The sequence below is a fragment of the Nanorana parkeri genome, unplaced genomic scaffold (assembly GCF_000935625.1).
Source record: "Nanorana parkeri isolate BGI_ZX_2015 unplaced genomic scaffold, ASM93562v1 scaffold434, whole genome shotgun sequence".
Classification (NCBI taxonomy): Eukaryota; Metazoa; Chordata; class Amphibia; order Anura; family Dicroglossidae; genus Nanorana; species Nanorana parkeri.
The window spans coordinates 913,106-938,067 of NW_017306702.1; the positions used below are offsets into that span (position 1 = coordinate 913,106).

At 42.7% G+C, this 24,962-nt stretch overlaps 1 protein-coding gene across 2 annotated transcripts in view; it reads left to right on the forward strand.

Annotated features, from left to right (window-relative positions):
* Positions 1-24,962, forward strand: part of FNDC3A (fibronectin type III domain containing 3A) — a 185,162-nt gene that overhangs the window by 72,699 nt on the left and 87,501 nt on the right. For both annotated transcript variants that reach the window (XM_018560141.1, XM_018560142.1), the window contains one exon: positions 17,912-17,987. In XM_018560141.1, coding sequence (XP_018415643.1) covers positions 17,912-17,987 — 76 coding nt within the window. The remainder of the gene's footprint in view (positions 1-17,911; positions 17,988-24,962) is intronic.

A 24,962-nucleotide genomic window follows, 5' to 3' on the forward strand; every position in this document is an offset into this window, starting at 1 on the left:
GCAAGAGAGGAGCGCAGTACTGGAACTGATTGCAGTGTATACTGGGAAGGTGGGGGGAGGGGTTAACTCTTCCCTGGTGTTCAGCTTTATGGTTGCATATAGAGTTGTAAGTCCCCGTTCACACCATTCGTTCGCTTGCTTTTTCCCTTAGGCCTGGTTCACACCTAGGCGTATTGCATATGCGCGTCTGTTGCGCGGTTTTTTACCGCGATTCGCGGTAAATAAAAATCGCGCGACAAACGCGCGTTCCCGAGGGCTACTTGGCTGTATCCCAATGGAAACGCGCAACAAAAATGGCCCAAAGTAGTACCTGTACCTTCTCAGGCGTGGGCCGTTTTGTAGCGTGTTAGGGACGGGCTGAAATACGCCAAGGTGTGAACCAGACCCATTGAATACAATGGGATTTAGATGTTTGAGCATTTTGTAGAGCGTTCGTCGAGCGTAGAACGCGATACAAAACGTTCAGGTGTGAACGAGGCCTTAGTTTGCTGCATTGATTTCAGTTAGTGACGCACATGTGGCAAATGCAGGAAAGTAGCTCATGTGGCAGATTCTGCTCCAGGTGTACCACGTTTTTGCAAATGCTTGTGCACGTTTAATGTGCGCAAATGCATAGGGAAAAAACATGTTTTTCTGGGCACGTTTGGGGTGCCATCAACAAATAATGGAAGCGCAAGCACATTTTTGATGCCTTCCATGTATTATGCGTGCATTTGACGCACTTTCACGGAATGCAAAGTTATGAACTGAGACTAGAGGATAGAATGACAGTTGTGTATAAAATTGTCTCCTTATGAGGACCAGAATTGTATATCTGTTAATCTGTTATCTTTAGTTTTGACAAGTTCCTGAAATTGTCTTACTGGTTTTTTAAGTATATGAATCTATAAAGGTCAGCCCCTATAGCAAACGAACTATGAGGTGAGTGATTTACATTGAAACTGTCACACTTCAGCTCTATTGATGGGGAAGTGAGCGAACACATACCGTCGCTTGCTCACTTCCTGATCATCTCCCTGCAGAGAGCGGTGGCGGTCGGTCACCTCTTCCCAAAGGGGTTTGCCCCCCCCCCCTTTCTTTTCAACCATCCCTCGTTGGCTGGGAGTCAGCCCCTATAGCAAACGAACTATGAGGTGAGTGATTTACATTGAAACTGTCACACTTCAGCTCTATTGATGGGGAAGTGAGCGAACACATACCGTCGCTTGCTCACTTCCTGATCATCTCCCTGCAGAGAGCGGTGGCGGTCGGTCACCTCTTCCCAAAGGGGTTTGCCCCCCCCCCTTTCTCTCAGATCATCCAGTGTTGACTGGAGGAACGGATGGGGGGGGAGCGGGCTCTGGGTGGCCAGATGGGTGGATCTCGACAGTATTGTCGGGATCCGTCCCAGATGCGGCGCTTTCAGTATATAGCTCGCTATATACTGAGCTTTGGGTCATGGGAGGAGGTTAGCATATGTCCTCCCGTGACCCTAAAGAGAACTATGGGATAAAAAGGGTTACCAGAGAAGTATAGGTGCTTGCTGACCTGAAGTAAATTCTGGTTGTCTGATTGTAACAAACTTAAGTAGTTTTGAGTTGCAGGCCCAGTACAAGCATAATGTAATTGAGTGTCCGAAAGTGTTTATCTTCATTCTTTATCTTTGTACTTGTTACAGGTGAGCAACTCGGAAATCATTATAGCTGGAGGTTCAGCATGACAGCGGGGCATCAAAATGATCAATAGGAGAGTTCAGCAATAGCTGCCTCCAAGCAGTCTAAATGTTAACCCTTGCAGTGGCGCTAACCCCACATTACAAGGGGCCATGCTTTGCTTGATGAAGAAAATCCTCTGTGGCACCGATACGTATGTTGCTAAATTTTGTCATGCTGCACGTCAATAGATAGATGATCACCAAGGAGTCTCAGCCAATGGGCTGAGAGGTGTCGGGAAGCAAGGATTTGTCTGGATTCTGCTCGGGATCCTGGAACTGGGAGGTTTCAAAGTGATTGAGGAGGAAGAAAGCTTCATTCCTGGGTCCAGGGTTTAGCACTGTCCAGAACCCGATGATTGCACAGCCCTTAAGAAAAGGATGCTGGCCAGGGGAATTGGCTCCTGCTGGGAAATAGGAACGGAGAGTGTTCAGGGGGTCAGGAGGACTCCCCCAGAAGTCAAAGTGGAGTCAGGTGGTGTGTGCTGGAGGCACACGAAGACAGACAGGGAGGCTGGGAGAACTGGTGAGGCTAGGAGAGCCGTGAGCCTGAGGGGCCGCCAGCAATAGTGTGGGATAGCACTTCCAAGAGGACCGGTGGGTCAGAAGTGCTAATGTTTAAAGTGGAAACCAGGAGGCAACATTTCCGTTCTATTGCAAGTATTGCATGGATGTTATGCTGTACAACCCCTGCTAGGGTATCCAAGGTGGATGTATGAACTTTAAATAAAAGTGGGCTACCAAGCCCTTAAAAAGAAGATATTGCGAGTGGAGTGCATCCTTAAGCGCTCACCATATGTGCTAATATCCCCAAACATTACTAATATGTGTGTGTGTGTGTGTGTGTGTGTGTGTATGTATGAATGTATGTATGTATTTATGTGTGTATGTATGTGATATAGATATATATATATCTATATATATATCACACTCTCCTAAGCAATCTGTAGTTTGCTAGAGCTATGTGACGGGCAGTCTGTGTCAGCTTTTATAATGCCTGATCGTCACCTTTCCCTAAGCCTACATCTAGAGCTCTGTGATCCAATGCCGGTGTTTGTTCACTTGAACAGGACAAATATAAGAGAGAACATTCAGTTGTTTTAGTAGAAATCAAATATTTGTGACATAGCTCTAGTTTTTATCTCATTTTTGGGGGCTGTGATTATATTTAGGAAGACTCCATGAAAAAAAACGGGTTGCATGTATCTCCAGATGAAGGTAAACTAACTATCTGCATTGGTAAACTTTAGCAGCTGGCATGCCTTTGCTCACAGCGCAGACCTCTGCAGGCAGCCATAGATCTCTGTGGAGTAAACTAGTCACTGCTGACAAAGCAGTATGCAGCCTGTCAAAGTCAATGTTAGAAGAGCTTTGTACAAATGGGGGAAATGGAGGCAAGTGTAATGTACCTGATTCAATTTACCTTGCCCCATCTAAACATCTTTACAGATGTCTTTAAATTTACAGTTTAGATTTGGATTTACGTTGGGAGAAAATGGCTTTGTAAGGAGGAAAGTTGCTGGAATGAAGACTGACCTACGACAAACGTCTAGGACATGGGTATGCAAACTTTGGCCTTTCAGCTGTTGTGGAACTTCAAGTCCTATGGGGCATTGCAAGACTCTTGACAACCACATGACTTCCAGAGGCAGATGCATGATGGGGTTTCACAACAACTGGAGGGCTGAAGTTTGGCTGCCCCTGTTCTAGGATAAATGTCCTAAAATGAACACTGTTCAGGTACCTCTGAAAATTATCTATTTTGTATGTTAGAAAATGGAATAGTGTGCATTAATCCAATGAATAGCACATAGCCAGGGCCAAGAAGAGATGGAGACAGCAGCGTGGAGGGGAGGGGAGGACGGAGGCAGGGACAGAGCTGCTGCGCCTGCGTGGGTATTCATGAACTCGCAGTGGCTCCTACAAGGCGCTGTCGCTCACTGGAAGCAGAGATGCGTGGAGAGAATCCCGACAATATTATCAGGGTCGCTTCTCAGCATGGAGCTTAGCCCCACCCAGAGTATATTGCATTGTAAGCTACTGGTGGATTAATAGTTATATTACATTGCAAAATCTACTCCCTGTATCATCAGGAAATTAAGTGACAAAAAGGTGCACCCCATAGTTCTTTTTACTTCTCTTCTTCTCCTTTCTTCTTCTCTCTTTTCTCTTCTTCTCTCCTTTTCTCTTCTATCTTTTCTCCTTCTCTCTCCTCCTCTCTCATCCTTTTCTTTTTCTTCTCCCTTCTTCTCTTCTCTCTTTTCTTTTTTCCTCTTCTCGTCTCGTCTCCCTTCTCTCTTCTTACATTTCCATCCATGAATGATACTAAAACCTCATTTCCGTAGATTCATTTAAATATATCCTCCCTTGGTCATTTCTGTCTTCTTTCTGTAGTAGCTTTCTTTTATTTATTTCAGATGAGTTCTTTCCATAAATGCCCATTTTCTTCATTCATTACAAAGAAGGTGTTTCATTCATTGTTTTAAATCCTCTTGTACGTGCGTGGCAGCTGCTTGTAATGACGGCTGCTGAGTTCTCAGATCACGGAACCGTTGTGTACATTTCAAGGTTAAGCGATGAGTCACTATTCTTAATGTACATCTGTGCATTCTACGGAGAGCAGTTATCAATTTGTTACAATAAACCGACCATTCAGTTGCGCTCGTGTGGGCTGCTTGCAGGGTTAGAACTGTTAAGGTTTTATAAAGATGCTTTGATACAAGTTGGAAATTGTTAGGTGTGATGGCTATAAAAACAGGGCTTTATTTTTTTCCCATGCCGATACTTAGGATTGGTAAACGTGAAAGTTTCCATAGGAACACTTCCATCAGTTCAGTGTAGGAATGAACTGTAAAGCTTACAGGAAAGCTATAATGTGTAGCCAAGATGTCTGGTTAATATGTTATAGCGGCCTCTTAAATTATATCACTTTTGGTAATATTAAAGGAGAACTATGGGGTTAAGGCTTTTCCCCATAGTTCTCCTTAGGGTAACGGGAGGACACAAACTAGCGTCCTCCCGTTACACTAAGCTCAGTATACCGCGAGCTACAGCTCGCGGTATACTGAGACGCCGCAGCCTGAGCGGATCCCGACATCGATGTCGAGATCCGCCCAGCTGTGTGAGTGACAGCTGGCTCTGCCTATCTAGAGGCAGAGCCAGCTGTAACCGCCCCCCCCCCCATCCGTTCCGCCAGTCAGCGATGGCGGATCGGAGGGGGGAATCCATCCCCTCCCCTGGCACGGCAGAGAGCCGTGACAGGATCGAGAAGTGAGCGAACGGCGGCATGTGTTCCCTCACCTCCCGATCTACTGAGCCGACCTGTGACAGTCTCATTGTCACAGGTCGGCTAGAACTATGAGGTGAGTGAAAAGCACTCACCTCATAGTTCTCCTTTTTAAAGCTGAATTCCAAGCAAGATATGAGAGCTGCTTTACCTGCCAAAGGATTTATTTATGTCAATCCACTTCTGAGATTTACATGGCTCTGTCACACAAAACAGCCCTGTCTGGCCGGTCAGGAAACCGAATTGTTCTCTGCTGCCATTAAGTAACACATACAAGTTTTGCCCCTCCCTCAGTCAGTGCCTGGGCAGTGGAAAGAGAAGCAGCAGACTGCTGAACTCAACTCTGTCACTTTGCTCAATCCTCCTATCAGCCTTGTTGGCATGGGCATTGCAGCACAACTGATGGGCTCCATGTGCTGCTTCTCCCTTTCCTAGTCCTAGTTTTGCTGTACAAGGAAATGATAGTCAGATTCAGGTGCTTGCATAAAAATCTGTAATGATGTATTAATGAATACAGAGCTATGTTTATTTCTAGTAAAGGGAAAACTAGAAAAGGCTTCCGATTATTCTACCTGTATTACATGCAATTAATGTTTTACAAAATATTCAGCTTTATTTCTGTATCAAAGAAACCATGCACACAAATGTTAGAATTAATTAACATGTGCATTGGACCTGCATTTGACTTGCTTTAACCACTTGAAGTCCACGGTGTTAAACCACCTTCCTGTCCAGGCCATTTTTCAGTGTTCAGCGCTGCGGTACTTTGACATTTATTCCGTCATGCAACGCTGTACTGAAATGGATTTGATACCAGTTTTTGGGGACACATAGAGCTTTCTTTTGGGGGTATTTAATCACCATTTGTTACTATATTAAGGAAAAATTACCGAATTTTGTTTTTAAAAAAACGTTTCCCCTATATTAAATTATAAAACATTTATAAGTACCCAATTTCTTGAAAAATATAAAAGACAGGGTCACGTCCGGTAAAAAGACACCAAACATGTCAAGCCTTATAATTGTGCGTGCGAAACCTAAAAAAACTACAATACCCAAAATTGGCCATAGGCGACGCTATAAAAGCTTTTACCACTCATCAGTTTTAGTGTTATACGTGATTGATGGGCCTAAAATTATTGCTCTCACTCCGACATTCGCGGCGATATGTAACGTGTAGTGCAATTGTTGTTTTCGCGCGCTGGCGCATCAGACGCATATTTACGTTTATATGTGCGTAAACGTGGGGGACTTTAAAAAAAAACCATTTTAAAAAAATATATTTTTTAAAACTTTTTTATGTCTTTTTAAATTTAGTGACATTAAAGTCCAAAAAATGTTTTCCTCCCCCCCAATGTTAATGTCAACACTTACCTTAAATTATGTCTTTTTATTCCGATCTTCTTCTTCTTTCCTGAAGTTTTCATCTGTCCCTCCAGCGGTGCGACGGCTCTCCGATCCAGCGATGACTCCTCTCTGCTCGCTGGCACTTCCAATCCAGCAGTGTCTGCATGCGGGTGCACGCGTCCATAGACTTACCTTGCGTCTTTGTTTTTTTTTAAACTGTTTGCCTATATCTACTGCTTGATAGCAGTAGATATAGGCATAAAAATGGGAGGGTTTAGAACCCCTTTAATGTTATTGCTATCACATAGGGGGATAACAATCCCCCTATATAATTGCAAAGGCACACTGACAGGTCCTCTTAGAGCTGCCGATCATTTCTATGTGAAACAGGCGGTAACGGCTCTTCACATCGGTACGTTTTTTTCTGCCCCGTGCGCGCGCACGAGCAGAAAAAAAAGCCGTCTAATTACGGCAACCCGCCAATTTGAGTTTGCCGTCCATCCGTTTTTTTGCAACGGGCGGATGGCAGGTGGTTAAAGCAGAACTCCGGGGAAATTTCTTCTTAACCCTAGCAGAGGTCTAAATGCAAGCCGGATCAGGGGAGCATAACTTTATTTTTGAACCTAGACAAAATTGAGCACCTCTAGAGAGGCAGAGCCAGCTATAAATCAGGCACTGGGGTGGATCCCAACAATATTTTCGGGATGTGTCCCGGCTACAGCATGGCTCTTTACTGTCAGCATATAACAGGCAATAGCCCGCTATATGCCGAGTTTTGGGTCACAGTAGAACATGTAAATGTCAACCTGTGACCCAAAAGAGAACTAATGTTCAAAAAAAGGTTTAGCCATAGTTCTCTTTTAATGGCTTTTGTCTTTTAGATTGTAAGCCCTCAGGGGCAGGGCCCTCCTTACCATCTTGTCTTGAATTGTATTGTGATTGTAATGTCTTCCTTATATTGTAAAGCGCTGCGCAAACTGTTGGCGCTATATAAATCCTGTATAATAATATTTGGAATATCTGTGAAGCCTCAGTGCAATACATTTTTTTAAGTCTCCTGCCATGTTTACTTTAATAGGCTGAGTACTAATTTAAAACGGTTCTGATATTCAAATTGATGCAGGTCATGTGGGCTCTGGTTTAGCATCTGTTTATGCAGGATGTCCCTCTTCCCACTACCCTCTACCTCTACGGTACCCTCATTATCACTGAACCAAACTAAATAAGGATCTGCAATTCTTGCAATATACATAGTTTTTCATGCATAAAGCTAGAATATCAATTTCATTTTATGTTAATATAACAAAGTAAGGTGAACAAAACATATTGCCACCACCTTTTTTTTAAGCAATAGTCTTATAGGCCTAATCGCATCGTTTCTCAAACTAAAAATCAGCTGAATACAAAACATTCTGTGAATGGACGAGGAGAGAGAAGGGGCCAGTATGCAACTGGATCTCCCGTGGTTTCTGTTTTGTGAATGGAGGGGAGAGGAGGGACCGGGACTAGAACCCTTCACTGTCGCAGCGGCAGCTCCTCATCTCCACAGCGGAAAGGATAGTACTGTGTGTAGGATCTGGCATCAGAGCTGCTATGATTTGTGCAGTAACCAGCAGCTATCCAGACCTCGGATAGTCTTAAAGGTATCTGATATAACTTGGGATGTTTACCCAAAAAAAAAAAATATTCCTCGAGTTTAGCTTTAATTTTAAAGTGCTTTACATTGGAAGTGAGTACTTTCAGTTGTGACTTCATAGAATATTTCATTAGGATGTTTCTTTGTGTTGCTTCTAATTCAAGCGAAATCAAAGAATGCTTTTTTGTATTTCTATAATAAGTAAATGGTTACCTAATGTTATACAGTAAACACCGTCTGAGCATTTCCTGTCACCTGCTATAAGAAACTTGTATTAACGTTAAAGCGAAACTCCAGGGTTTCTAAAAATGAAGTCTCGCAGTGGGGGCTACCCCTACACTGCAAGGGTTAAGTGCTTTATTGTCTAGGGGCGAAAATAAAGAAGAAATACTCACCCGATCCTTTCTGCCGGTGTGGCCGGGACACTGGAAGGATCCAGATGACACTGGGCAGGGTGTCCGGGGATGGGCACTTGTGTGGGTGCTGCGGTGTGAAGATGATTCCCCACTTCTGAGAATGCCACTATGCCCCCGCCGCCCTTTTGGATTAACTACTGGCTGCCGGCAACAAGTGTCCACTCCAGTGGCCGAGAACAATAGCCAGCCTGCTATTGGCTCTTTTAAATTGCAGTAGGCAATGGCAATAGCAGGCTGGCTATTGCACCCACCTTCTATCAATCAGCAGAGGAAGACCTGAAGAACTTAGCCTGCTATTGGCTATTGCAATTTTGAAATAGCCAGTAGCAGGCTGGTTATTGCTCCCAGCCACTGCTTGCTGTGTTTACATTCAGCTGGCTCAGCAGGCAGCTGTCATTCCTTGGTTAAAGCTTTTGAAGTGGAAAAGTGACACTAAGGGACTGCTCGACCCCTAATGTCACATTAAAGAGAACCTCTCATCTCCAATGTGCTATCACATAGGGGGCTTGTGAGACCAAAAAAATAAAGTTAAATAAAATGAAAAATATATTATTTTTTTTAAAGTCAAGTCCCCGCCCTCACAAACGTGAAACGCTTGTGGAAAAAAACAAACTGGCTCCTAACTTTTTTAGGTGGCTCCTAGATTCAAAGCAAATTTGTCAAGCCCTGCTCTTACCCTTCCGTGTGCTGTTTCTGATGAACTGATGAGGAACTGTGCTGAAGATGCATTTCCTACAAAACACATTATTATTTTGCTGAAAACTGACCTTTTAGAAAATATTTACTGATAAATGAATAACTAGCAATGAAGTCAAAGCACTTCTTGATATTGTGATCACCTCCTCTAAACACTTTGTTGTTGTGTGACATCGGCCCTAAGCCACACAGATTACAGTTTTATCAGCCATCTGGTCCTTGAGTGTGACTTGCCTTGACAGCCGTGGTGTTTGTGTCAGTCTGTATTGAGGCAGTGAACCTAATCTGAGACATTTCATTTTTCAAGCCACAATGGACTGACTTGACAGTCAAAACACTTCAAATGAATCAACAGGATAATAAGGAAGTGCTCGGAATCTCACAGGTTTATTCTTTTTTATTTTCATTAATTGTCACACTTTTGTAAATCTGAATATTGCTGAACCTGTTGTGGCTCCATGATGCTTTAATAATTGAAATCTTTCATAAGAACTTTTTAGTTTTTTCTGTCCTTGAGAGAAATCATTCAGATTTAAACCTTCACTAGAAAACAGATGGTTGGCAAAGTTTGTGTCTGTTTGCTGTGGGGTAACATTGACCACTAACACCCTCTATCTGCTAGCCAACCAGCAAGGGAGCTCTCTGGTCTCAGTTGTCAGAAATGTTTAGGGTACATGATGTTGTTGTGTTTAGTTTATTCTAAAACCAGACAGGTTATTGATTAAAGTGGGACTCCGGTATGTAGGATAAAATTCAAAATATTAACAGTCACTTATAAAGCCATCCACAACTCTGCCCCCGGATATATCTCAAACCTTGTCTCAAAATATCACCCTAACCGCCCACTCCGCTCATCCCAAGACCTCCTGCTTTCCAGCTCCCTTGTCAAGTCCTCCCATACTCGCCTACAGGACTTCTCTAGAGTCTCTCCCTTCCTCTGGAACTCTTTACCCCAACCTATCTCCCACCTTGACTGCCTTTAGGCGATCCCTTAAGACTCATCTCTTCAGGGAAGCCTATCCCACCTCAACCTAACCACTGAACCATCACATTCTCAAACAATTCATCCCCACACAGCTACCTCCTCATGTATCATTTCCCCCTCCCTTTTAGATTGTAAGCCCTCAGGGGCAGGGCCCTCCTTGCCATCTTGTCTTGTCTTGAATTGTATTGTGATTGTAATGTCTTCCTGATATTGTAAAGCGCTGCGCAAACTGTTGGTGCTATATAAATCCTGTATAATAATGATAATGTAGATTTTGTTTAAATTCCTTTGTCAGCAATTATTAAAATACAAAATGCCAGGTTTGCTGCAGTGCTCCCATTTAATTCAGTGCTGTACCCCACAGAAAGTCCACTAGATGGTACGCCTGTTCTTGATTGAACGACTGCCAGCATCATTTAACCCACTTTCTGTGAGCCTAGGCTATCATGGACACATCGGTGTCCATCACTACATCAGACGTGGCTCACACTAGAATACTGCAGAGGGCGGAGCTGACGGAGCTATTGTTAGCGCCACGATCTGTCTGTAGTATTGAGGATGACCTGCTTCCACCACAGGAACAGAAGGAATAGAACCCTGGGAACTCAGTGGCCAGAAAACTGTTGGGTTTAAAGTATATAAAAGTGGAATTAAAAAATAAAGTTCAGGGGGTACAGGGGAGGGTGGTTTGTAATAAAGTGGAGAAATGCTCTAAACTTAAAGTGACACTAATTTTAGGAGTTAAATATTAAAAATACATTCAAGTACCCAAACCACTATTATAAATGTATCTTATTTGTGTATCACTCGGCTGTAGATCCTCAAATCATCTCTGAATTGGTGCTGACACTGTCCTTCCTTCTGGAGGGTGGCTACTTTTGTTCCCCAAGGTCCCTGTGTGTGTTGTAAAGTAGTTACCACTCCAAGCTCACCCCTGTGATGGACTACAATCTCATGTTTAATTTACTAATTTGTATGTAGATTGTAGTCCATCACAGGACTGAGCTTGGTGTGGTTCACACCACACACTTCACAACACACACACAGGGACCATTTTTTATTTTACATGTTTTTACACACTGGCCACTTAGGGATATTAAATATACAAAATGAATAATTGGCCTTCTGTGTCATGAGCTAAGAATGAATAGTCCTAGAGATATTGCTGCATTATGTCGCTGGTGTCTGTATGTTCAGTTGTAACTTTGCTGTTAATGTGTATAAAATTGCTGCGTATGGCTGCTGATTGCATGCAGATTAGTGTCAGTGTGTGGAAGCTTTCCTATCTGTCAGACAGGGATCTGTCTACGTGTGTGCATGCGTGCTTGTGTGCGTGTGCGCTCGCCTGCTTGTGTGGTTGCCTAGCATACTAGTCAGCTGACGAGCTGTAGGTGGTGGCAAGTTATCCTAAATCGTGTGTCTAGTGCTATGTGTGTGAACAGTGAAAGTGCTAAAGTATTCCTGTTCACAGGATAGCTCAGGGAATCTCAGAAACTTGTGGGAATTACCTAGCTGTTTCACAACCTTTATGGCTAGTTCACACCAGCCCCAGTGCGTTTTGGCCTGATTGGTGACCGAACGCACTGGATCGCATTCTGGCTGGAGCTGAAGGGGGCGTGGCAGTGCATTGAAGTCAATGGCCTTTGGCTGTGGTGTGGTCGCCTGCATGGAACGCGTGGCATATCAATGCCTGCGGTCCAGTCAGAAAAAATAGTGCATGCAGCATTTTTTCTGACCGCACCAGAGCACAACACAGGTACTGATGTGCGACGCGTTTCGGTTTTAGTGCGATGGCACCGGACAGAGGGCGTGGCTGAGGTGCCATTGACTTCAATGTACTGCCAGAAGTTCTACTTTAATGTCTTAGTGTTGGAAAGTGGTGAGGCTAAAGTATTGCCTGCCCTTCATAAGGCAACCATCTGTCCATGAACGTGGTGCTCCACACACATGTGGCCACTTATATGTGTACACACAGAATTAAGGTGTTTATTTTACATTTATGTGGAGTAGGTTTTCTTTTTTTTCTTTTTTTTTAATAATACAGTTGCTTCTTAAAGGATCAGACAGATGCTGCACTTCACTATGTGGGTTGATAGACTAATCAGAGAACACAGAGGATGTGTTTATTTTCATTTTTCATGGTCACAATTCAGCATGAGCACATTATAACAGTGCTTACCATACTTGCTGAACAGCTGTTTACCAATTATTTTTCTCATGCTGAAAGCTTTTATGTAATCCCTTTATCAGCTTGCATTGTGCATCTCGCACAAAAGCGTGAAGCAAACTTGGCTTCTAATTGACAATCATCACATCCAGCAATTCTGACTTTGGGATCCATTCACATAAAAGTTCTCTGGAGTGCCACATGAAGCTGAAAAATACTCTGAATGAGGCTTAGTAATTTTCATCAAGAAATGTTCCCTTTTGCAGGTTTTATGGGATTCCATATCCAATACATATAAGCCGTTCTTTCTTTCTCCCCCTCCCCCCCGCGCCCCCTCTCCTTTCTTTCTTTCTTTTTTTCTTTCTTGCTTTCTTTTTTTTTTCTCTCGCTCTCTCTTTCTCTCTCGTTCTCGCTCTCTTTCTCTCTCTCTCTCTCTCTCTCTCTCTCTCTCTCTCTCTCTCTCTCTCTCTCTCTCTTCCTCTCTCGCTCTCTGTCTCTCTCCGCTCTCTCTCTCTCTCTCTCTCTCTCTCTCTCTCTCTCTCTCTCTCTCTCTCTCTCTCTCTCTCGCTTGCTCGCTCTCTCTCTCTCTCTCGCTCTCTTTTCCAGAGCGCACAATGAAATATGCATAAGCACAGGTTCCTTTAATTGAAACATGCATGTCAAAACTATCAGTGCCATATGCCATAGCTAATCTGAACTTTTTAAGTATGACAACTTTTGAGTAGATTGTGACAACTCTGTCACTGTGCTGGGAGTGCGCAGTGAGCATATATATGTAGTGGCCAGGCCAGTCCACCTTCTTGCTGGCACATATATGTGTGAGCTGTCTGGCAAGAGGTTAATAAACCATTTTGTAAATGCCCTAATAAAGTTTTAGCAGATCAAAACCTCAAAGTTTAAAGTAAAGAAACGCAAGTTAAGAATATACACTGTATACCTAACTGCATGGATAATAAAATGTTTGTAAATAATGAACACTTGTTATACATGCTATTGCTTTTGCCTAGACTCCAATTCAAACCCAGTATATGGTTAAAAAAATCCATAAGCGGTGATTTACCTTCTGTGAAATCCCTCTGGTAAAATAAATCACTCCATCCAGAGATATAAGCAGCTTAAAGTTGCACTACGCTCGGGAGTTAAACCAAATACATTCAAGTACAGGAAATAGTAACAGAAATGTATCTTATTTGTGTATCACTCGGCTGTAGATCCTCAAATCATCTCTGAATTGGTGCTGACACTGTTCTTCCTTCTGGAGGGTGGCTACTATTGCTTCCCATGGTCCCTGTGTGTGTTGTAAAGTAGCCACCGCTCCAAGGTCACTCCCGTGATGGACTACACCTCGCATTACGTTTACTAATTTGTATTGAGATTGCAGTCCGACACTGGATTTGAGAATCTACAGCCGAGTGATACACAAATAAGCTACATCTTTGTTAAAATGCATTAAAGTGCTTTAATTATTAAAGATTTAACTCCTGAAATTAGTGTCACTTAAAAAAGGTTTAGCTAGCCCTGCCCCCAAGCATCCTTTTAGTTAATGACTTGCCATCACATTAAAGGGACAATATGTAGACTCGGGGAGGTTGGAAGCTAAGTAGGGCCAGGCTTCACGTTTTATTCAGAAAGGCAGCCACCAGTGACCATCTTCAGTTCTTGCCGGTGGAGAGACTAGCCCAATACTTACAAATGTGTGCAAGCAGCCACATCGCCAAATTTTTACTCGACCACTCATTCCTATAAGTTCAGGCAACTAGAGCAGCGGTCGCCAACCTTTCGGACCTCATGGACCACTAAATTCATAATTTTAAATCCCGCAAACCACTAATATGAATAAAAAAAAATTTAAAAAAAATATATATACACACACAGTTGTGTGAAAGTGTTGGCCCCCTTCCTGATTTTTCATTGTTTTGTAAAAGAAATAGAGCTCAGGTGTGATAAACCAGAGTTAAGTTATGTTTTGAGGGGGGAGGGGGGGCGGCAAACACTTTTTCACACAGGGCCATGTGGGTTTGAATTTATTTTCTCTTAATAATAAAAACCTTCCTTTTAAAAACTGCATGTTGTGCTTACTTTAGTTATCTTTGACTAATATCTAAATTTGTTTGATGATCTGAAACATTAAAGTGTGACAAACGTGCAACACAATGAAAAATCAGGAAGGGAGCCAACACGTTTTCACACAACTGTATAGTCTCATATTCTTTGTTTCCTCATATATATATATATAAATATATTTATTTATATGCATTGGGTATCTAAAGTGAAATATTTTAGTAAATCAGCCTCAATACCAATTGCTGTTTTTTTTAGCATGGACCATCACAGCAAAAATTATCAAAATCTGTTACCTGTTACTAACTGGTTTTAAAACTCTATACTTGAGCAAAAAGTATTTACTCTGGTAATTTACTTTCCTAACAGTCTGTTAGCTAAGCAAATTAACCAGAGTAAATACTTTTTACTGAAGGACAGATTTTAATAACTGTGTGTGTGTGTGCAATTATTCCAGAAAATGGCTTCTCGCTTACCTTACAGCTCCATATCCGTCTCATCTGCAGGAGGGGGTGGAGCCTGGAGGAGGTGGGCGTCATGCTCAGAGCGGTGCCGTGCCTCATTGGCTGCCTGCTTATTCTTTTTGCAGTTCTTCAGCCGGCGGGCGGCGTCATCCAGTCGTCCGTCCGCCTCACACAGCATCAGTACGGGCAGACGATGCCAACGGACTCTGAAGGCATCCTGCAGTCTCCTGTGGGCATTGGGCACACACATCAGTGTGGTCCACGTCCACACTGTACTGAGAGTGTATGCAGGTGCGGCAGAGTGTGGGGTAGCAGGTGCGGCTGCCTAGCGCCGGCTCTGTGCGGACCACCAACATTTTCTCGCGGACCACTGGTTGGCGACCGCTGAACTAGAGCATCTGACTGGCAGCATCTAATGGGAAGCAGCTGGCCTTGCTGTGTCAGTGAGTTTGTAGAGACACACACTGCTTACTAGCGCGAGCGTAAGGGTGATCCATAGGACCCTGCAAGGGAAAGGCAACTCCCCAATACAGGATATCAGGCTCAGAGCACTAGCTGATTCTGCAGGAAACTAAAACTTTTAAAGAAGAATTCAAGGCAAATAAAATCTTAACCCTAAAGGTGCCCATACACTGTACGATTCTCGTATGAGAATCTCAGGAAATCCCGCGATCGTACGATAATCGTACAGTGTATGGAAGGCGTGCAACCATTTCTACTGTACGGTCGCACGTCTTCCGTCGAACAAGCAGGCTTGAAAACCCGCCGAGAATAGTACGATTTTCGGCGGGTTAGTGGCCCGGTTGTTCGACAGCTGCCGAACGGGCCGGTGTGCGCACACTGCCCGTTTGCAGTGATCGGAAGCCCGCCTCTCATTGCGGTCATGATCGCAAATTTGCAGTGGTCGGAAGCCCGCCTCTCATTGCGGTCATGATCGCAAGTACGATCTGCCTGTCCAAGATGGGCAGATCGTACGAGCTTTTAAAAAGCTTACGACCATCGCAAGACCAAAGTCTTGTGATGGTCGTAAGGTGTATGGGCACCTTTACAGTGGGGCTGCCCTCGAATTGCTTGTTTTGTGTAGGGAGCTAAAAAAAAAAAGCTATACTCACCTGAACCACAATCTCGGCTTGCTCTTATCGGTACCGGTCCCTTCAGCCTCGTCCCCCCCTCACAGCAGCGGTCTTGAGTCATCACATTCTGTACAGCTATACAGTGTATAGAATGTCAGGATGCAGAGGGACATACCATCGCTGGAGTAGAGGAGGAGACAGACTGAAGGGAGTGGTGTAGGAGATCCGGTGATTATAACTTTTTTTTTTTATCGCCCTAGAAAAAACAAGCACTTAACCCTTGCAATTCCAGGGGTAGCCTCACTGTAAGTGATACATTTTATTTGCCCAGAATTCTGCTTTAAACAAGAAGCAGCATCCACTGTTAGTATTGTAATCAGGATTTGAAATGGCTTAAAAACTTTTTGACTTTAATATCACTTTAAAGTACATGTCAAGCCTAACTGGATGACATTTTATTTACTAAAGCAATGTGTATCATTTCACACCATGCATGCCAGGTATTATTTTATTGAAAACTGAAGTTTTAAAGATACCAAAATTAACTATTAAAAATGACATGAACTTGTTACAATGTCAGAGATTTTACTGATTGCATTTACGTATTTATTCATTCATTTGAGGTATTTATATAGGGCTGACAATTTTCCCTGCGCTTTACACAGCGCACATATCCACCAGTCTCTGTCCTCAAGGAACTTACAGTCTAAGGTCCCTATCTCACAGTCCTGCCATGCTGGAAGTTTTATGGATTACAGTTTTTATCAGAAAAGGTTTTATTGGGTTTTCCAACAATCAAAAAACTGAAAACATGCAAATGTTAATCTGAATGTTTTCAGTTTTTGGATTACAGTTTTGGACAGGAGAATAGCGGTGTGCAACTATTTCTGTCAAAATTTGTGCAATTTTGTTGAACAGGATAAAATCATAAAAGGAAAAAAATATATTTCTAGAAATATGAATGTACAATGCTTTGCATAAAGCTTAGTGGTCTGTGAAATCCAATGTATAGTATAGCGTACAAAGTGCATTAGTTTGGGGTACCTAGCGTACAGAGTGCGGCAGTCCAGACTAATATTGTGCAGAGCAACATACAGTGTGCGCTGGCCCATTATCTGTAGCATCCAAAACCGCGTGTGTTCAGCAATCAGTTAATATGACGCACATTGCACAGGCAGAGTCTACTTTTGCACCATCGGGAAGGCCACCCGAGAAATGATGTGTAGAAGTTGCCGGAGTTCATGCATGTAGACCGTAAGGGCCCATTCACACCAGATGCAGTCCATTGCATTTTTGAGCTGCATCAAAAAAGAGCATAATGATTTCCAATGGGATTCTGTTGTTCTGTTCACACCAGACTAGTCCTTTCCTATGCAGCCAGAAAAAGTACTGCTTGCACTATTTTAGCAGCATCGAAACGCGACTGAATGCATCAAAATGCATCTAAAACGGAACTAAAAAATAAGAACCCACAGATTTAGTAATGTCATCTTCTGGGGACTTCCTGTGAGTTGGTAGAAGAGATTAGGAATGGAACAGCTCTGGAAACATGGCAGACATGAATGCTAATCTAATAATCAAATAGCTCTGACCGTCAGCAAGGGGTGCACCCAATAACGACGTCATTATCATTATATTATAATAACCTCCTACGTTGGGTGAGAATGGCTATAGCCAACACTGACACCATGCCTTCAAACAAAGGAAGCATGTCTGAGCTAGGAAATTAAGGAGGAAAGTGCTGTGACAGGAAGAAGCAAAAAGCATCGCAATGCAATGGCTGAAACGCATGCATTTCCAATGCAGTTTTGGTGTGAATGAGGCCTAACGGGTGCAAAGAAGCTGCAGGAAATCAACTGTGCTGATATGCAAGGATTAATACAGTATTAAGGAAAAAACACCCCACACAGAACAAAAAGACTTGCCCTAGGGTTAAAATACGTCTGTAGAGATGAACATAGTTATCCGTGTGCAAAAGCCATTTACAGTTTGATAAGATTGCATTTTGTGGCTGTTATATACTGTATGTATGTGTTTTTTATGAAAAATCTAGAAATGATAACTTACTCCTGCATCCATCTTTTACATAGGTTATTCTGGTCCAAGTGAACCCAGGAGAAGCTTTTACAATAAGAAGAGAAGATGGCCAGTTTCAGTGCATTACAGGTAAGCTTAGTTTTAAAGAACTGGTGCACCTGATGATTCTAAGCAGCGTGTGGCTGTAAAGGCAAAGTCCATCCATGCAAAAAATCAATACATGCACATAGGTTATTAAAAGAAAAAAATTTGCTATTATGGGACATTTATTTATTTATTTTTGGACATTGGATCCTGCAAAGGATTGCAGTTGTGATCGGTGGATTGCAGGTGCAATGATTTGGCTCCTGCAGAGTGTTCCTCCAGTCTCTGTATGTACAGAGTTATGGACTTTCATTTACAGTAGGAAGTATGAATGGACTACCAGTACATTAACGTTACCACACTTGCACTCCATTGAGAATAATAAGTCCCTCTGCTGCGGTGGCAGACAAATTAAATATATGCAAGATCCTGCCGGGAGAAGGACCCCAGTATCTTGATAAAGTGTGTGTGGGTGTGGGGGTCGGTTTGTTGGTGGTGGGCTTGTTTTATGTGGTCATGTTTTAGGTTACCCTGATAAAAAGATGGAGTTATTCTTTTAATGATCATTCCTCCCTATAGACCAGATCTTTCCGAAAACTCAGCTGGACATTGTGGAATGAAATTTGGGTGTGGGAGGAAAAGCATACACATTTAATTTTCTTTGATGTATGAAGAAGAGTATCACTGACAACCTTGAAGATATTAGAGCCAGGAAGTTCCACCTAGCTACCAGTTTGATTCCAACCTGTAAGTTTTAATGTTATAGAAGAAGTTGCATAGCACAGGCTATAGGAAGTATCCGTTCAGCAGCCTTGTATTAAAATTTTTGTTACCCTGCAGCTATCACAACAAGGTGTTCTGTGCTGAGTCTATGCACCTTATTCCCTTGGGAAGTTTCATTTCTGCTTTTTGTGTTCAGCTCAGTCCTCTTCCTAGAAGTCTGCAGGCAATGTGATCATTTTCAGCCATCCCACAGGGGTTATTCACTAAGGGGTGAAGAGTTTGGAGAAGGCAGGAGAAGTGAACAATCTAGGATAACATAGCTGAACTGGGAAGCGAGGTGAATTGGAGAATTATTCCAAATCAGCTATGTTGTCCTAGATTGGTCACTTCTCCGGCCTTCTCCAAACTCTTCACCCTTTTGTGAATAATCCTGCAAGTATCTGTCTTGTTATCTTTTGATATGTTGCCCATACATATACAGAGGCACTGGAAATGCAAGTGATAATGACAGGCAGACTATCCCACTCGGCATTCATTTTGAGCAAATTAGCAAAATGGACGATCTCTGTATTTGCAGAACAGAAGCCAGACAGAATTTGTAATGACTTTGAACAATTCAGGTCTACTTGATATTTTTCAATATGTTGCTCCTTCAACCTTGAAGACCCATTATCCAGAGCTGCCAATTTATGCCATAGAAAATCGGGCTTGTACATTTAGGTATTAGCCATATATATACCATCTTGTTTCCCTGTTAAATTATAGAAAGGTTCCATTGTGGGCTCAAAAATATTAAATGTGATGTGGATAGTTGAATTCAGACCGGGTTAGTCACAAAAAGGTGAGGAGTTTGGAGAAGGCAGGAGCAGTGAACAATGTGGGACAACATAGCTGAACTGGAAAGTGAGCTGAATTGGAGAATGTTTCCAAATCAGCTATGTTATCCTAGATTGTTCCCTTCTCCGGCCTTCTCCAAACTCTTCACTCTTTTCTGAATAGCCCCCATACTTTTACTAGTGCTTTAAAGGCTTAAAGTGTATTTCATGTTCTCAGCCAAATTGTAGAAACCCCACTATGTTTGTTATGTGTTCCCATTTACACAGCATACCTAAAAATTACTGACTTTAAAACAAATTACCTGTATTTGCCGGCGTATAAGGCAACTGGGTGTATAAGACGACCCCCTACTTTTCCACTTAAAACGTAGGTTTTGGGCTATACTCGTCATATAAGACTACCTCACTTCAGAGGCAACACCATTTAAAAAAATACTGTATGTACGGTAGCTTCAGCTACATACAGTATACCGCGCTGAGCCAATCACGGCGAGCAATGTATTCTATTAATGAATACAAAGCCTGCTTGGATTGCCAGAGGTTGTGTACATCGCTCGCCGTGATTGACTCAGCTACTGTATGTAGCCGAAGCTATCGCACATACAGTATTACCGCACATCCAGCGGGCTGACAGATTAGGGATGTTCGTTTTGGGCCACCTTGGCCCAAACGAACTAAAGGTATACATTGTATACCCGGCGTATAAGACGACCCCTATTTTCAGGGGATGTTTTTAAGTATAAAAAGTAGTCATACGCCAGCAAATACAGTAATTTTTTTTCACTTTTTTCATCTGTTTGTTTGGAGCAGGATTATACATAGGACACCACAGGCTATTTCTTCTGGTTAAAATGGGTGGGAGTGTGTAGACTTAGGGACAGTTTTTTTTAAAGCTCTTTAACATATAATGCCTGAGATCTTTAACCCTTTGTTAGGACAGACAATCCTGCTAATCAAGCTTACAATTGATAATGCCAGCACAGTACAGATATGGTTATTTATTTAAAACAAACCCCTCACCCCAGCCCTCTCAGACATTGAGAACTAAGCAGGATTTTTCAGTTCTTAGAGTTTGCAGAAAGAGCATCTGAAAAGGTAAACTGAAATTAAAAAAAGGTATGCTATGTGAATGAGAACATGTAACAAATATAAAATAGGCCTTATTCCAAGTTGGCTGCAACAGTTGAAATACAATTGAAATAAAACACTGCTTGAGAGAACTTGCTGGAACATTTAGTTTTTAAAGTGAACCTAAACTCAAAAAGTGAAGGTTTATGATGTTAAAGCTTACAGTTAAAGTTATTATGTCTAAGCAATACTCTGAAAAATGTACGTGCTTGTCTGCAATGCCTCTTGAAAAATATAATTGCACTTCCTTGTATGAATGTGCCTAGGTAGGCCAGTGCCTACGGCCTCAAAGACTTATATCTGCAATGTGAGATCAAAGACACTTCAGCTTGTGATTACTAGGCTCAGGGAATTTGTAATGAGATTTGGTGATGTCAGTGTTGTGCTGCCCGCTGTTTGTTTGCCGGAGGATCTGACACGAAGAAGCAAAGCCCTGCCTCAACCAAGATGGCCGTCCTCACATAAATCAAAATCCAAAAGGTCCCATCGCATTTCTGAATGGAAAAGAGTTCCCCATACACAGGGTGGGTGCGGCAGTGACAGCGGACGCCTCCGGATATAATAATGATCCAAAAAAATCACTCGCACTCCAATGTAGCGTCCAGTCAATATATGTATTGACTAACTGGTGCAGCATTTTCATGCAACGTTTCGGAACCAAAAGGTCCCTTCTCTTTCTGTTTGCCTGATGACGGGACCTTTTGGTTCCGAAACGTTGCATGGAAATGCTGCACCATTTAGTCAATAAATAGATTGACTGGACGCTACATTGGAGTGTGAGTGACTTTTTTGGTTAATCGTCCTCACATAAAGACGCAATGTAAAACAAGTCATGGCAAGTCAATAATGGTAAAAGATCAGCTGCAGGGAGACCATCGGCAATACCTGTAACTAGTCTGCCTGACTTTTTTTTTTTGGCAATGTTTCTGCAGTTCAGATCCTCTTTAAGAAGCTGTAGACGCACTAATGTCCAATACTGCTGTAGACATGGTCTGAGTGAATGTTGGTTCTTTATTGGATAAACAGGAAGTGTGTTCAGAGGCTTATTTCTTTATGCCTCAGTAGCTGTTTTTAATAGGGAGTTTATGCTTCAAGGATACTGGTTTATATTTATGTAGTGACAGGGCGTTAGTCATAGCTGAACTCTGCATTTTATATTTATGTGTAAAAAGAACTGCAGGTTTATATTTGTTAGGATAAGTCTCCGTAGGCTTCAAATGAGGGACCTTGGCAGGCGTTTTTTTGTAACGCTTGCACTCTGCTCACTACTACAGTATGAGATATTGTGAACAGACCCAAAAGCCCCATGTACACTTTGACAGTAGTCACACTGCCAGTTGCTTTGAATGCTTTATGAATCCCATTGACCTTTATTGGTTACCCTGTTTGGAGAGCATTGGTGTTTAGGATTTTCTCATACTTCTTTCTTCAGCATGGAACAACTCCTTTCTTTTATTTTCAACAGTCAGTATGTTGAAAAATGTTGGCAATCTTTTTTTTTTAAACAACTATGAGGTGAGTGATTTTCACTCACCTCATAGTTCTAGCCGACCTGTGACAATGAGACTGTCACAGGTCGGCTCAGCAGATAGGGAAGTGAGCGAACACATATCGGCGCTCACTTCTCGATCCTGTCACTGCAGAGAGCTGTGACAGGGGAGGGACTGGATTTCCCCCCACCCCTGTCTGATCCTCCTGTGCTGACTGGTGGAACGGGAGGGGGCGGGTACAGCTGGCTCTGCCTCGCAGCTGGGTGGATCCAGACATAATTGTCGGGTTCCGTTTCAGCTGCGGCGTCTCAGTATACTGAGAATACTCGCGGTATACTGAGCTTTGGGAGAAGGGAGGACGCTAATTTGTGTCCTCCCGTTACCCTTAGGAGAACTATGGGGAAAAGCCCTAACCCCATAGTTCTCCTTTAATAACAATATATTGCAAAATGACATATAACAATGATGTGCATTATATATATTTTTTTCCTATTCTAAATGCATGTAATAGTCATTTTGTCAATCTGTGAGCAAATAATGGTGCCCTGGTCCTCCCGTGGGCTAGCAACGCTGCCCTGGTCCTCCCGCGGGCTAGCGACGCTGCCCTGGTCTGCCCGGGGACATTGCATTGGATTTGTATATATGATACACAATAAGCTTTTTTTATTCTTTTTTTTTTTATGTATTTTTAAGCTAGTGATAGGCTTTAAATCAGGAAGCCCACTCAGTTAACCTTTTATCTTACCCATTTTAGGTGGGTTTAGCAAGGTATTGACTATGTTGGGTGTCACTTTCTTTTCACATGATTCTGTTCAGTTGTCTTCTCTAAAAGCTGCTGACTTTGTTTCAGTTCAACATCACTTTGTAATGCATTTGTTGTTAAGCAGATGAAGCTCTAAGGTGGTTTTCAGGGTAAATAAAACACCCGAAGTTGTGGAGTTTTAACTGTCAGCCAACTGTCGGTCCTTTTTTATGTATTGAAAAGTGCCACCAATATGGATTTATGGTGTTTATACTGCTCTCCTCTCATAATGAAAGCAGGAGGGATGCTGCTGTGCTTAAATAAGAAGCCTAATAAAATTCTGGACAAGTCTAAACCCTGGAGGTAAACTTTTCTTATAAACCTGTGCAATTACATTTTGGAATCCCAAACTGTGCATAGATTTTCTTTCTCTGAGACAACAATCTTAGCACCAGCAGAATGAGAGTGATTGATTGCCACTGGAGCAGGCTCACTGAGCAGTTAACCTTTTACACACCCACAGAGTAGTCACCACCATGAGTTTTAATGTAAACCGCATAACTCACAGCTTGCATTGTTTCATTCCTGACCTTTTTAAAAGAAATATCTGGAGATTTTCCATGTATGCATCATCCTTTGTTTATGACAGTGGTTCTCAACCTTTCTAGGGCCGGGACCCCTTGGTAACATTTGCCAAGTTGTGGTGACCCCCATGGTAAAATTTAGGGATGACGTGGCTGCTGCAGCGACATCTGGCGGCGTGGCAGGAGAACTGGCACTGCTGCGCTAGGAGAGGGCTGAGGAGGATACACAGCGACCCACAGTTTGAGAACCACTGCTTAAAGGAGACAACAAATCCTCTATTTCAGCGGTTCTCAACCTTTCTAGTGCCGCGACCCTTTGATAAAATTGCCCAAGTTGTGGCAACCCCTAACAGTAAAAGTATTTTCATTGCTCCTTCATCGCTGTTTTTGCTACCATTAGGAAACAAAATATATTTTTTTCTCCATTGCGCCGTATAATTTATTATTGCTGGGATTTGTAGTCCTTTACAGCTGCTGGTATTCTGCAGTGTGCTGTATAATGATTATACGCCGCAACGCAGAATAACGCCAGCTACAGAGGAATACAACAAATGTACAGTGTATAATGTATTGCTGGGATTTGTAGTCCTTTACAGCTGCTGGTATTCTGCAGTGTGCTGTATAATGATTATACGCCGCAACGCAGAATAACGCCAGCTACAGAGGAATACAACAAATGTACAGTGTATAATGTATTGCTGGGATTTGTAGTCCTTTACAGCTGCTGGTATTCTGCAGTGTGCTGTATAATGATTATACGCCGCAACGCAGAATAACGCCAGCTACAGAGGAATACAACAAATGTACAGTGTATAATGTATTGCTGGGATTTGTAGTCCTCTATTGCTGATGGTACAGCACATGTGTTAGCAGCTAGAGAGGACTACAAATCCCACTACCCCAATCAATACATTAAAGCAGCACCATGTGGGGGGGTGAGAGAGTGCAGGCCTACCTGAGCAGATATGTACGCCGTCAGAATAAAAAAAAACCACCATAGGAATGCTATCATTAGAACTGGACCTTAATTTCAGGTCGCCCTCTGCTAATTGGCAGCAGCAGAGGGCGGGCTCAATAGCTAGTTTGCTATTGGCTATTGAAAAGTGAAATAGCCAATAGGAATCTAGCTGTGTGTTCCTATGGGTTTATTTTTTTTTTCTCTCACTGATTACGGCCTGCGGCCCAATGTCAGAAGGAAAAGCAGAGAAAGGTTTGCTATGCTCGATCGAGCATAGCTAACCTGTCCGGGGAGAAAGTTTTTTTTTCTCTGATTTACCACCGCATGCGGCTCCGATGTCAGGAAAAAAAAACAAAAAACAGCGGAGCAGACCTTTCCCCCCCTCCGGCAGATAGTCATTCGACCCCCGACGGGGTCGCGACCCCAGTTGAGAACCGCTGGTTTATGACAATGTGTCTCCAGTGTTTGAACCAAAATAAAGGAAATGTAAAAGAAATATCTGTATCACTTGCTGCTGCACCCAGACAGGAATGTAACATTAGTTACAATAGGGTAGCTT